The 15189-nt window shown below is 43.6% G+C and overlaps 1 protein-coding gene across 1 annotated transcript in view; it reads left to right on the forward strand.

The window, feature by feature from the left end:
- FSTL1 (follistatin like 1) overlaps positions 1–15189 on the forward strand; it is a 55268-nt gene that overhangs the window by 37053 nt on the left and 3026 nt on the right. Inside the window, exons 4-10 of the mRNA XM_032298950.1 lie at positions 1314–1443; positions 2285–2317; positions 3590–3720; positions 7754–7872; positions 9275–9387; positions 9712–9822; positions 12567–12643. Of these exons, the coding sequence (XP_032154841.1) occupies positions 1314–1443; positions 2285–2317; positions 3590–3720; positions 7754–7872; positions 9275–9387; positions 9712–9822; positions 12567–12643 (714 nt within the window). The remainder of the gene's footprint in view (positions 1–1313; positions 1444–2284; positions 2318–3589; positions 3721–7753; positions 7873–9274; positions 9388–9711; positions 9823–12566; positions 12644–15189) is intronic.

Here is a 15189-nt window from a genome sequence, read left to right on the forward strand (position 1 = left end):
TTGGTATCCTCAACTAAAATTGGAGAGGTTGGGCTGCCATCCATTTCCCATTCTTTGAGCTTCTTTTTACCATCTGCTCTTTCTTGTTTTGGTTCTTCTTTATTGGATCTGAGCTAAACTTGTTTCCCGCTGCTTCCTTTTAAAAACCATAAAAGTCCAATGAAAAACAAAACCAAAAAAAAAAAAATGTCCAATGAAACTGAGTTTGCCTGTGATTTGGGTACCTTCAGCAGCCAAAGCATAAACTAGTTGCCAAATGAACTTTGTTCCATTTCCCTGTCCTTAATGATTACCTTTGGTACTTAACAAAGACCCAGGCAACCCTACTTCTACCTTCACAACAAAGGCTTGAGATTAGGAGGAAACCAAAGTGGCCCCCAAATATATACAAAGCAAGTGATCCTTATAGTTAGACTATGGAAAAATTGGAGTGAGAGAGAGTGTGTGTGTGTGTGTGTGTGTGTGTGTGTGTGTGCGCGCATGCATGCCTATGCCTGCCTGCCTATCAGTCTCTCCACACTCCCAGCTTTCAGCTCTGGCTGTTTTGTGTCATTGAATGTTGGAATATTAAGGGAGCTTAGATCTTCTGAAACATTAAATGACTTTTCCGAAAGTGACAGATAATTCAAATTCCTGACTTTTAATAAAATGCCCTTTCTGCTAATTTGATGTGGTTAGTGGGATGTCATTGTTTGTTCATGCTGCTACAACAAAATATCTGAGATTGGGCAATTAATAAACGATATGAATTTAATTCTCACAGTCGTGGAGACTGGGAAGTCCAAGATTGAGGTGCAAGCAGATTTGATGTCTGGTGAGGGCCTGAGGTCTGCTTCCAAGATGGCGCCCTGATTGTGGCATCTTCACATGGCAGAAGGCAGAAGGCCAAAAGGGTCAAATGCTGTAGGAAGACTGTTTTATTCACTTCTTAACCTCATCCACAAGGGAAAATCCCTCATGACCTAATTAATCACCTCCTAAAGGTCTCCCCTCTTGATACTTTTGCATTGGGGATTAAGTATCAACATGAATTTTGGAGGGATCACAAACATTCAAACCTTAGGGTGTCTCTTTCTTCACTGAATAGAAGAGATGACCCTGGCCCGGGATAGGGATGAAGGGCCATAGGCAACTGAGGCAGGGTCAGGTTGGGTAGGGTCACTCATGGCCAGAAGTGTGACTCCCTGTGCCCTGGTGGTGTAGAGGCACCATTTCTGCTGGTGGAGAGTCCCCTTACAAAATGGCTGTGTGTGTGTGTGTGTGTGTGCGTATCTATATCCATAACTGCACATTCTCCTTTGGGTATGTTTCAGCAATGCAAACCTCACAAGAGGCCTGTGTGTGGCAGTAACGGCAAGACCTACCTCAACCACTGTGAACTTCATCGAGACGCCTGCCTTACTGGATCCAAAATCCAGGTTGATTACGATGGACACTGCAAAGGTAAGGTGTGCTCTCACCACTGCAAGGTAGCTTCAGCCATGGGGAGCCGAGGAACAGAGCAGTGTGACCTGGCTGACCACATGGCCTTTCTGTCATGACCACAGCCTCTCAAAGCTGTGGAAACCACCCGGCTGGTTGGTGATGCATCCTCTTGCCACTCATGAGCCTGCTGGATTTGCCCTGGACGGCCCAGGCTGCTGCCTAGGGTTTGCCATATCAGATCCCCAGGGGAGTTTTCAGCACTGTCTGCAGCTGGATAGTAGATAAGGAGGACCCCATCAGTAATAAGTAATAATAAGGAAGTTCCTTAAATTAATTATGTACCTTTTTGGAAAGTAGGTAAGTTTCACTTCCCCCATGCTTTTTAATTTGGGCACCTTTCAACCGTAGTAGTATTGTTTCCCCTATTTTGCACTGAAACCATTGTCATTAGAATAAGATGGAAGAAGTCCCACATTTGTTGCTAATTAGATACCAGCCCCTTTCAGCCTTGACCTTCCTTGAAGAAACAAGAAGCTGTTTCCCAGGTAATAGTCTCCACTCCATTCCCTGTTGAGAATGATTCTCCATATGAATTCTCAAAATCCCAGTAACCCCCCCTCAGTGCAGCAGGCCAGTGTGAGGCCAGAAGGATAATTCAGTGGCCCTAAATTACCAGACAAAGCAGGAAACAGAAGATCCCTGTACCTGGGCCCTAGAAGAAGGAAAGGAAAGGAGTCAAGACAAAATGATGAAAAGGTTACAGGTAGTCTTCTATATGTGGAGCAGTTGTAATCCTAGAAATACAGAAAAAATTGTTTTTCTCCACTTTGCATTACACTTTTTTTTTTTTGTCTTGCAGAAAAGAAATCCGTAAGTCCATCTGCTAGCCCAGGTGAGTGCCCATTTTTTCTACTGTTTGCATCTCAGGGAGGACATTTTTTTCATGATAGGAATTTTGTGTTCCACAATCTCTGCCAAGTTCATAAAATCTTCTATGCATCAGAACTTGTGTTCCCAGAACTGTCCACTTCTCAACGCAGCTCAGAAAAGCTGCAAAGCTACATTTGTGTGTGTGTGCTTGCCAGTTGAAGCAGCTGGTTGGGTCAGAATGTTGACCATGTTTTTCCATTTTTCCTGAGTAGTAATTGAACTGCATGAACAGGAAAGCCACTGAGTTCTTTTTTCAACATCCTGTAAGACATGCTCATGTCATGAGACTAGCAAATAGAAGGCACAACTCTTTTGGAAAGGGGATAATTAAAAATACCAGTAAGACTTCTGTGGTTTTCTGTTAGTGATCACTAAAATTTTATCATGATTTATAATTACAGAGCTTTTTCACATATACTTTCCTTGGATTCTCACAATAGCCTTTGTGAGGTAGATCTTACTGTAATTACCTTATAGATGAGGACATTGAGGCTCAAAGAGGCTAAGTGAGGTTCCTAAATCACACAGCTAGGAATTGGCAGACTGGGGAAGAACTCCCGGATTTTCATTCCCCTGGCCCAGTGCCCTTTTCACCACAACATGTGTTGTCTTCCAGGAATTCTCTTCTGCCAAAGCTTTCTCTCCTTTGCTTCCCCATCCACCTGCCTCTCAGCACACCCTGTTATTTCCAGTGGACAGCAGCTGTCCAGAGCAGGCTTCAACATGGCCCTCGCTGGGCTTCACATTCTGTTGTTCATAATAAAGGATGATGCAGGTGGTATACAGTTTTAGGTGGGGGAGAGTTTGGATGGACCTAGTTGGTGAGAAAGGGAGAAACTGGAGAGAATCAGAAACCTAGTGGCATAAAAAACTATAATGTTCTCATTTATTCATGTATTATTTCAGCTCATCTTTGAGTCAAGAGAGCTGCTTTATTAATTGATTTCCCTTTATGAAAGTGTCCTCTATTTTTCTGCTCTAGTTATTTCTCACATAAACTGTGAAACCTCTCTGTTTCAATAGTCTAAATCTTTACAAATATTTTAGAGATGGGAGCTTGAATCCTGGGCTAGGCATTTTCCAGTTGTGTACCCTGGATGTACTAATCCTATCTCCCTGGGGTGCCCAGATGACATTGCAGAACCCTGGGCACCGAGCCTCCCACACAGTGGGTGCCATATGTCATTGGGGTCCACCCCTGACTGCTCAGCTGACATCCTCCACCTTCCTGCAGTTGTTTGCTATCAGTCCAACCGTGATGAGCTCCGACGTCGCATCATCCAGTGGCTGGAAGCTGAGATCATTCCTGATGGCTGGTTCTCTAAAGGCAGCAACTACAGTGAAATCCTAGACAAGTATTTTAAGGTAATCCGGAGGTGGGAGGAAGACTATTCAGGCCCATAGAAAGGGAAGCTTCCTCCTCCCATTGCCCGGTCACATCTTCCCAGACCACAGGAAATGTAAACCTGCATAGACTCCCCGAGTTTCCTCATCATAGATCATTCATGAATCTGTGAAAGTTGCCTTCTAACCAGCTTGATCAGTGGGAGTAAGCAGTGGAGTCTTTAGGATCTAACACACATGTACTGCTGCCTTCAGGCAGTTAAAGCCACAAAGGTCTTGGAGAATCTGTCAGTTAAGGCCAAGCTCTGTCCTCTACTCCCCATGACACCTTGGTGCTGACTGTTAATACAAAATACCTTCTGATAGCACCCAGACCCAGACCACTTCAGCTTCTTTCCTGCCTAGTTTAACATTTATCTTAAGTCATTAACATGATTGCCCATGGCCTGGAGAGATTCTTCCTGAACTCAGATATTGCTGTTTCCAATCATTAGTTGAAGAGACAGAGTGTTCCACTTGGGAACAGAAGAGATGCTATTTTCACAAAGGGAAATGAAGCGGGATATAATATTTAACAATGGCTCAGGCTATTATGGCATGCAGATCTTTCACAGAGCTTGAGAGAAGAAGCAATTAAGGGCATTAGAGTTTTCTTTCCTCTATGGCAGATATTAAATCTCTGGATTCCAGGTTTTTGAGATCATACCCAGATGAAGATGCACAGTCTTTCTTGCTCTGTCCTCTGTGGGAATGTCCTCAACCATTCCCACATTATAGAGCCCTTGGGGCAAGAATGGTTCCTCTTCTGCAGAAAAACACATCATAGCACTTAGCCAGGGGAGTTGGACAGGAACTGAAAGTAATGTAAAGAAAGTGATTGTTCAAAAGCTGAGTGAGTGCAGGGCCTGTTGTGAGCAGTAGTGACTTTGCCCTGCGATTACAGCGTGGGAGGTGTGGGGCCTAGGACATGTCTACCTAGGGGCCACCTGGGACCTTGTAACCATCTTTTAGTGGTCCTTCAATGGCACTCTGCCTCAGGCATCACTGACACCTGCTGTTAGATTTGATTACCAAGAACCTAGAACACATCTCCATCTCCTCCAGCAATAACTCACTTTTGCAGGCTCCCTTCTGAAAGCTGTAAGGCCCCTTGAGAAAGTACCTCTTCTCTAGGGCATTCTCACACCCAAGCATCTAAGAAAACTTGATTATGACTGACAGACACAAAATGCCCTCTTCCCAGACACTCTGGCAGTATCTTTCAGGAGAAAACAGGTTTCATTTTCACTTTTTGATGATTATCAGAGTCTTATGTGCTGCTGTCTTCAAAAGGAAACTGCCTCCTCCTAGGTCAGCAGCTGCCTGCTGGTGAAAGATGACATCTCAAAGAGACTGTTCTGAACCAATGAATTGTTCCCCAGCCTAGCTGGCATTTCCTACATCTAAATTAGTCAAAAATCAATTTGCATTAGAATTTGAATAAGGCCAAAATCTGACTTTCACCCTAACCAGTGATTTAGTCACTATTTCTGTGGAAGTGTAACAAAATGAAGAAAGACCCAGGTAGAAAGGGCCTTCCATGCTCTTGGAATTTGGAACCTAATCCATTCCTAATTTCATCTGGGTAGGAGCTCAATCCCTGTGGCTCCTGATGGGCAGGACTGACACTTGAGCCAGCCTTCTTATCTCCTTTACCCTGGCATCACAGCCCACACAGTCCCAGCTGCTGTGCACAAGCAGGGGCATGGCTCAGCCCATCTCCTCTGAACAGTCTCTAACTTACACTGATGAGCCCCAAGCACAGATCTCATGACACACATCTTTCTGCTTTACCACAACCCTATCGTTAGATAGAAGAAAAGTTGTTATCTCAAATGCAGGTTGAGCATTCCTAATCTAAAAATTTGAAATCTGAAACTTTTTGAGCACCAACATGATGCCGTGAAAAATTTCACACCTGAATTCATATGATGGGTGGCATTCAAAACATAGTCAAAACTTTGTTTCATGCACAAAATTATTTAAACTATTGTATAAAATTGCTTTCAGGCTATATGTGTAAGGTATAGGGGAAACAGGAATGAATTTCGTGTTTACATTTTTATCCCATCCCCAAGGTATCTCATTATCCATATGTAGACTTTCTAAAATATGAAAACTTCCAGTCCCAAGCATTTTGATACTCAACCTGTATAGAACTGGGGAAACAGGCATAAAGAGATACTATGTCTTTGTTATTGACTGGCTGAAAAGAGGCTGAGTGAATTAGGTTGGTTCGTGGTCCATGATTAGGACCTCACAGACAGAACCCCCAGGCATTCCAGGCTATTTCTGAGACAGACACCAGAATTCTGTGTTCTTGTGGATTCTATATATAGCTCCAGCCTGGGGAGGCCCAACTGGGCCCTTATGAGATGAGAATGCACATGGGCTGGACCTTCCCCCGGCTGCAGGCCTGAGTCTAGTCCTACTGAATTTGAAGTGTATATACACAGCACTGCCTTTTGAGAGCTGCCTGGGCTGTGGTTGCCAGGTTCATGATGCCCACTTGGGGCCCTGTGGCACCAGGTCTGCAGCCAGTGCTAGACCATTCCCCTCTCTACATTCATTCCATCATCAGGCCCTGATGACATTGGGGTCTTTGAGGGTTGCTCCCGTCTGCCCAGCACATGTAACATTTGAACTCAAGAAAGTCCTGTGCTACCAACAGTGCCTGCCGCCCCCCCGCAGCCAAGCCTATTTAATTTTTCATTAATTAATCAAGATCTCACAAGGCAAACACTTAGGGAAGTCTCCTCAGAGAAAATGTGTAGTGAATAAAGGACATCAGAGACCTGCTCCTGGGAATTAGGACAAGAATGGTAGTATATACTAAGCAAGGGCCTAATAGTTGTTTCATGCACACCTTCATTATACACATTATACAACATTAGAGTGGAACACATGTGACACATGACAGTCAGGAGAGGAGAGTTATTAGCTATACCTTTCCCCTCTGTCTAGATATCTGGAGAGAGATTTCTTCCAGAATCCCTTGTACCATCTGGGAAAGCCATCTTGAAACATGGGGAAGCTGATCCTTTGCCAGGACAGCAACATGAGATAGTCTAGGGAAAGGACTTAGGATGGAGGGGGGAAGATGCTATTGAAACTTGTTAGGAGAGCAGCATTATGCAACTTGGAATTTGATCAGCCTTGATATCGACACCTTCCTCCTACAGCTAGGGCCTGGGTGTCTTGAATGGTCCCAGATGGCTGAGGTCTCAGTTTAGCATCTCGCCATAGAGAACAGTGTGTGAGCTCACCACACCCCTCACTTTGTGCTCGTGGGATGCCAGCTGGGTCATGAGGACAGCCTGAGCTGGGTGATCTGAGGACCTGTACACATGTCTGCAGTGGGGCCCACAGGGCAGAGCAGCGAGAACTTTGTGTGATGACTCCTGTCTGTAGCTTATTGCTGTGAGGCCTTTGCCTGAGCTCTCACTGATGTAATCAGTTATGGGCACCAATGTGAAAGTTAAGCACTGATAACAGGACAGGGAGGCTGGAATCCAGCAACAAGAAATGATCCTATAATTCCAAAGTGAGCTCAGAGGCGGTTATCTGCATTGCTCTTCCTGAGCAGCTTGATTAGAAACACATTCTGAGCCCTGCTACAGAGATTCTGATTCACAGCTTATAACTTTAAACTCTTGTTACATGTTCATCAGGGTTTGAGAACACGATGTGGAGGTTGGTCTGAAACCAAAGGTATAGTAAAAAGTGTCTGCAGGGCAGTGTCAGAGATGGGGCCACACAGCAGGTTTAGGGACCCCAGAGGCCTCTGTTCAGGTTGCCTCCTCTGCCCAGGCACTTTTCCTCTCATGTTGAGCACGGGTACCTTCTCTGTGTGTCCCAGGGATTTGAACGTTTGTTGCTGTGGCCTTCTAAGGCCAGGACAGGGTTGGAATGTATCAAGAACAAGATGAATCAGAGGCAGATCAGTTGAGTGGAGCAATGATAGAACAGGATTTCTACAAAACATTCCTGAATGATGTGTTCCTGCCCATTCTAGAACTTTGATAATGGTGACTCTCGCCTGGACTCTAGCGAATTCCTGAAGTTTGTGGAACAGAATGAAACTGCCATCAATATCACCACGTATCCAGACCAGGAGAACAACAAACTGCTTAGGTGAGATGAGTGAGGGGTCAGAGAATGATCCACAAGGGAAGACTGTCTAGGAGAGGGGACTTAAACCCTTTCCCACTCGCAGAATAGCTACCAGTGAGAGAATGTCATGTAAAAAGCAAAATGGGAATTGCGTTCTGTTCTATTCTGTGAACAGTATGAACTAGTATATTGAGTACCAGTGATATCTAATGAAATAGTTACTGTTTTTGGTGAGAACTTGCAAGGAATAGAAGAATGTAATTTTAAAATAAATTGCCAAGGGCACATCAGCGCAAGTTGTTTCCAAATGTGTGGTGGGTGATATTTTACTGACTAATTTTCTGAAGGAATTACATTAGTGTAGTATTTAACAGTAGGTTTAAAACAGGTTTGTTCTGATTTTTAGGATAATTAGTGCTATTTCATGCCAATTGCCCTAACTCTTAAAAATGTATGCCCCTCTACTTTTCTGCTATTATTCCAGAATAAATATTAATAAAAACTAATCACCATTAATAAATATTAATAAAAACCACACTAAACTTTTGATGTAGTTTTAGGACATTGGTAAGAATTAAAAATAGGAAAAGCATCTCTTTTAGAAAAAAAAAAAAGGAAAAGCATCTCTTTTCTTCAAAAGAAGTACAATGCACAGTTTGTAAAAGGATTCTTCTTTAATAATAGTCTGTGACCTTAAAGTATAGGTTCTGTAAATCCTTCGAATTTTGATAATCTGAAATTAGATAATGTTTTACAATTTCAATGTGTGTTCCTCATGATATCCCAGTGAAGGAGGGCTTCTCGTCCTCCTTTTGTGATTGGGAAGACAGGCTCAGAAAAGTTGAATAACTAGCTCAAGTCCATTTGAGTAGTAAGTGATGGAGCGAGGGCTCAAATCCAGTCCAAGAAAGAAGTGATAGAACTGAGTTCTGAAAGCTTTTCGGAAAATCTCTTTCTAGAATGATGATAATGGTGATTCTTGCTTGAACTTCATATTCTTTCAAATCTCATATTCCTTTCATGTCATCTGTCATATCTCTTCTGTTTTGATTTTCCTAGTTTGGTTGACTTGGCTTATATACCATGGGGAAAGGCAATTGCTAGTGGAAGGTGTGCAGGCAGTGAAAACATTTGTCAATCAAAGCTGACAAAACCATTCATGAAACTTTAGTCATCTTAAGGGGACATTTGAGTAGCCTGAGTGATCTGACATTCAGTATAACAAACTAAAGGTCAGATGGCTGCATTTGTCAGGATGGATAATAGTTGTGTTGAGTCAGTATAGAGAGAGGCTGTTTCAGTTAGCAGTCATCTTCTTGGCCTCCTCTGGAGGCCCTGGATGTATGTAGTCCTGATGTGTACTTTCTTTCTTCTGAGCAAAGCTGAAGTCTTGCTAACACATTTCTCCTGTGTTTTGTTTCAGAGGACTCTGTGTCGATGCTCTCATTGAACTGTCTGATGAAAATGCTGATTGGAAACTCAGCTTCCAAGAATTTCTCAAGTGTCTCAACCCATCTTTCAACCCTCCTGAGAAGAGTATGCCTAACCTAAGAAATAGAGAGCTGTAGGGAATGGAGGCATTTTGTGGGAGCCAAGATAGAGAGGATTGGTGGAACTCTCCAGAGGTAGCTGAGAAAATCCCCTTCCATGATTCCAGACTGGGTTCCAGCCCATCATCCCCATGGTGAAGTCAGGACCCCAAATTCTTTAGGTTGATGGTGAAATTTGCTCAGATATGGTGCTTCTAAGGGACAGGCATGTCCTGTCGGGGAAAATGGGTAAGATGCACAGACCGTGGCAAAGATGCCCTGTTCCAGCCTCACAACTAAAAACTGTTGCCCCATATTTCTGGCCCAACAGAGTGTGCCCTGGAGGATGAAATGTATGCAGATGGAGCTGAAACCGAGGTGGACTGTAACCGCTGTGTCTGTGCCTGTGGAAACTGGGTCTGTACAGCCATGACCTGTGATGGTGAGCTGTGCCTCAGGCAGAAAGAAAAAACAGCAAGGAGAGAGCTTCATGAAATCCGCATGAGAAGTTGGGGTGGGATTGATGGAGAAGAGGGTGGCTGGGAGCAAGGAACCCAAGAAGCAACTGGCAGACCCATACCTGTAAGGTTGGAGCCCCAGTAGATAGCTTTGAGGGCAGAGCACTTATCCCATAGGCATTCAGTTTGAAAATCACTCCAGAGGCTAGGAATAAGAGAGGACCAAGACCCAGGGCAAAAGTAAATGATAATGTGAGATTGGAACAGTAACAATGAAATCAGATACTTGCACAGTAAGAACCATGTGCCAGGCTTTCTTCTAAGCACTTTACCCATTAACCCACTTGATCGTTTTAACACATTAGGAAATACTTAGTAAAAGACTCTGGTGATTGGAAGACAAAATGACTTCTCCTTGCCATACCCAGGCAGAAAAAGAAAAAATGTTTGTAGACCCTCTTTCAACTAACAGAAATGTGTAATCTTTTTTAAAAAGAGAGAGAGAAAGTTGAGCTAGTTGAGCTGTGTGCAGGGTGGCCTGGGGAGACAGAAATCTGAGAGTTTGGGGGGCAGTGTGAGGCTACAGGGTATGTTAGAACCACTAGGGTCCCATCTGGGTTCTGGGCTACAATGATGCCAAAGATCAAGAGGGACTCTTAAATCAAAGCTGAGCCCTAGCACAGAACGAGGGACATTCAGAGTGGAGGCAAGACATAAGAAGGGTGTTGAAGCCAGGTCTGAAAGGGAGAGTTGCCTTAAGGAAAAAAGATCAGTTAGAACCAGGCCCAAAAGTTATACCAGCTAGGGTGAACCTAAAGTTATATCGGCCAGGTGCAGTGGCTTATGGCTATCATCCCAGCACTTTGGGAGGCCAAGGTGGGAAGATTGCTTGATCTCAGGAGTTCAAGACCACACTTGCCAGCATAGCGAGACCATGTCTCTACAAAAATTTGAAAATTAGCCAGGCGTGATGGCACATGCCTGTAGTCCCAGCTACTTGGGGGGCTGAAGTGGGAGGATCACTTGAGCCTGGGAAGTTGAGGCTACAGTGAGCCACAGTTGCGCCACTGCACTCCAGCCTGGATGACAGAGCAAGACCCTGTCTTTAAAAAAAAAAGAATATTTTAAGAAGTTAACTGAGTCAAGGAAGAGCTGGCTGGAGCCTAGAATTATGTTCAGGAAGATCAGGTTAAATGGTAACCAGAAAACAGGTCAGAGACCCAGGAAGAGGCTCTTCCAGACAAGGATCCTAGCAAACACCAACAGTATGAATGGAACCTGATACTATCTAAGGGATCTCTGGTCTACCACTGCCCAGGACCAAGTCTGTTTTCAGTGTGGAAAGACAGGAAACCAATGTAACTCCAGGGACAGGTGAAATAACAGGAAGAGGCTGTTTAGAGACTAGAAATTTCTACAAGTTCCTAGAAGTCAAGACCAAGTTACTTCCGAAGCCAACAAAGAACTTCTGAAAATGGTCAGTGGCCTAGCCTGCCTCAACCAAGAAGCATCCTATACTTGTTTTCCCGAAACTCCCTTCAGTACCTGTCTGCTTCTAACTACTGCTATTCTGGCTTTGTAAAGGTAGCCCTCCATTTCTAAAGTGCAGGCAGTTAGTGTGTAGCTGGCTTACAGAATACAAATAAGCATGGTCATCTGGATAATAATCTCTATCATATGCATCAGACAAAATTCAAATGAACGGCTCCATGGGACATTGCCCATTTCCACAGCCACACAGCTATGGGCTGCTCATCCTTCCTCTCTGGATGGCCAAGTCTAGAACTCTATGTGGGTATAACATGGAGCATTCCAGATGGTGGTGCCCCAGGGGCCTGACCGTGGTGGTACCCCAGAAGCCTGATGTGTAGGTCATGGATCTGAGAGGAGTTTGTGTAGCCAGCATTCCAGGGCATTTTCAGGTTAGTACCAGAGTTAGCAGTCTGCTCTTAGATCACAAATCAGAATGGGACAAGCAAGAAGGGGCATGAAGATGTGAAACCAGGTGGAGCCAGAGCCAAGGGAAACTGCTACAAGGGAAAGTTGATAGCAATGTTTGGAAGATATGTCCTAGCAGTGTTTCCTAATGGTCAACATTATAATTGGTAAGCATAGAGATTCCATTCTAAACCTAGCGAATCAGCATTTGCAAAAGAGCAGCTTGGAAACCTGTGTAGTTTTTGTTTTTATCACTGTGGTGAGTTTGGGAAACATTGCTAGAAGAAATGATTGTCAACCCTGGCTGCACATTAGAACCAACCAGAAAGACTTGTAAAAAAAATATTGGTGTCCAGGTCCCACCTCAGATAATTAAATCAGAATATCTGAAGGTGGAACATAGATAGTTATCTTTTCAAATGTACTCCAGGACAATCTGAAGGTATGTGAACGGCTGAGAGTTACTGTCTCAGAGGAATCTCCTGTATCAAGACCAGGTTTTCACCATATATTTTTGCAGGGCCAGCCTCTGGCAGGGATGTGCTAAGCAGTTAAAGGAATAAAGACCAGAGAGGAGTGTGGGTAGATTGCTTTGTTACAGGATGTTACATTCGAGGTACCAGTTGCACAAGGCCCCTTCATGCCTTCATACTCAGAAAATGTGTTTAATTCACCTCTCCTTCCACAGGTTAAATGGGAGATGAATTGAGAGCCTCTAGGTAGATCTTGGTGGGATTCCTCACTGGCTTACAACAGCTGCCACTACTCTGAGCTTTGATTCTTCTTGCAGGAAAGAATCAGAAGGGGGCACAGACCCAGACAGAGGAGGAGATGGCCAGATACATCCAGGAGCTCCAAAAGCATCAGGTGAGTGGCGGCCTCCATGCTGGTTCAGGTGTTGCTGTTGCCACCCGACCCTATACCACTCAAACACTGCCCAGTGCCCCCTGAGACCAAGGAGACACACTCTGTTCAATACAGTAGATCCTGAGTGATACCCCATCACCTGTACTATAAAACTGATACAGACACTTCCATGATAAAACAGGTCCCAGTAGATCTCAACAGGTATAGGTTACATCTCGGTGAGTGGCTGCATAAGGCAAAATCAGGCAGGTGGTGATTTGCAAATGAGGTGGAAGTGATTTGCCAATGAGCATGGTTTAAGAAAGTGTGTATCTTGTCATGAACAGTGTCCAGATGCAAAGACTGTGAGCTCTCGAAAGCAGGCTCTGTAACTTGCTCACCATTGTACCGTGGCAGCTCTCACAGGGCATGGTATTTAGACAGCACTCAGTGAGCATGAAAGCAGTGAATTTGGGCCACAGCAGAAAGGATTTACGTTAAACGTCAGTCTGACTAGAAAATAGACTAGAGTTGACGGAGACTCCTTCGCAGAGACTCAAGAAGATAATAAATAAGAATTTTGTTCAGGTTCTATGTTATTAAGTTAAAGGCTTCCGTGGTGGAAGCGTTCTTAGCAGAATAGTGATCCTCTGACATATTATTGAACTGCTGGGCTCCTGGGCCCATCCTTCTACTGGCTTATCATGTAGTCTTCACAGAGGATATTGCACCTTCCATTACCTGTCTGTAGACCAAACGTTGTAGTACTAGCCTTCTCTCTGACATAGAAGCTTTTAAGGAATATAATGGTCACAAGAACTAAACTATTGATGTGAAATATTTCACATGAGTAAACAGAACTATTACTATTAATAGTATGATCATTCTCAATGTACATTTTGTCATCATTGTCACTGATAGTATAGAAATCTCATGTCAGTTGTTTAAGCAGATGCAAAAGCTTCTAGTCTTTTGCTTTTTCAAAGTTCACCAGTCTTGAGTCTCAAAATGAGTTCAATCCCATCAAAGAGAAAATAAAAAAAAATAGGAAATACTTTCATCTAGGATAGAGCAGTTCTCAGACAGTAGGAAGTGAATTATAATAGCTGATATGTTTAAGTGTCTGTTTGATGTGAGTCCTCTCAGAGCAGGTGCCAAGGCAAGGATGCAAGTACACACAGTTTATTTGGGAGGCAATCACAGGAAGCACCAGAGGGAGATTTGGGAAACGAGTCCAGGAAGGGAAGGAAGAAATGAAGAGTGGGTATTCAGGCCTGTTATCACTGTGAACAAGTGGCACTTAATCCTGTTGGGGGTCTCTGGAATGGAGTAACAGTGCCTGAGTGAGGATGAAGCTGGGCTGTTTCTACAAGAGCTCCCAATAGCCATTGGCTGAGGGCTGCTACTGGGAAACATTAATTCCCTGGCGTTTGTGACCTACCAGTGTGTGTGGACAGAGTGGGTTCCAGCAGCTAGAGAAAGCCCTCAGGCAGAGACACAGACGCTGGCAGTATGTAGGAAGTCACACCAGTGTACACCCAAACACAGGGCTATGGCTGGAACACCATCGGTGTCTGCTAGATACCAGGCACTGTTTTCAGGTTTTACAAAATTTATTTCTTTAGTTGAGATATGATTCACATACCAGAAATTCACCCCTTTAAAGTATATTCCTAAGATTGTCAGTTATCTCACTACAATCTTAATCCCAGAACATTTTCATTATCCCAGAAAGAAATCCCATACCCATTAGAAGTCACCTTCCACTCTCTTCTTCCTCCAGCCCTTTGCAAGCACTAGTCTACTTTCTGACTATAGATTTGCCTGTTCTGGGCATATTACAGTGGTATCATACAACAGTATAGCCTTTTCTGTCTTTCACTTAGCATAATGTTTTCAAGGTTCATTCGTACAGCATGAATCAATACTTCTTTCCTATTTATGGCTGAATAACATTCCATGATACGGATATACCACATGTGTGTTATCCATTTATTAGTTAATGGATATTTAGGTTGTTTCAATTTGGGGACTCTGATAAATAAATCTATTATGAACATTTGTGCACACAAGTTTTTGTGTGGACATATGTTGTCTGTTCTCTTGGTATTCACCTAGGAGTGGAATTGGTGGGTCATATGGTAACTCCATGTTTAACCTTTTGAGAAATGGCCAGACTGGTTTCCAAAGTTACTGCACCATTGTATATCTTTACCATAGAGTTTCAGTTTCTTCACATACTCACCAACAGTTTTGTTATTGTTTTTATTTTAGCTGTCTTAGTGGGTGTGAAGTGGTATCTCGTGATTTGCATTTCCCACGTGACTAATGATGTTGAGCATCAAGTCCTTATTGGCCATTTGTATATCTTCTTTGGAGAAATGTGCCAGGCACTGTTCGAAGAGATGGTACTTTATTACTGTGATTCTGCAGTTGAAGAAATTGAGATTTCATAATATGCCCAAGGTCACCCAAAAAGTAGCACAGCCATTGTTGAAGCTCAGGCAGTCTGCCTGCGGAACCTGCCATACTTAACACCTCTTTGGACTTGTTGGATTCAGAACATC

This window comes from Sapajus apella, unplaced genomic scaffold (genome assembly GCF_009761245.1).
Source record: "Sapajus apella isolate SASKATOON/1434 unplaced genomic scaffold, GSC_monkey_1.0 scaffold40, whole genome shotgun sequence".
Lineage (NCBI taxonomy): Eukaryota > Metazoa > Chordata > Mammalia > Primates > Cebidae > Sapajus > Sapajus apella.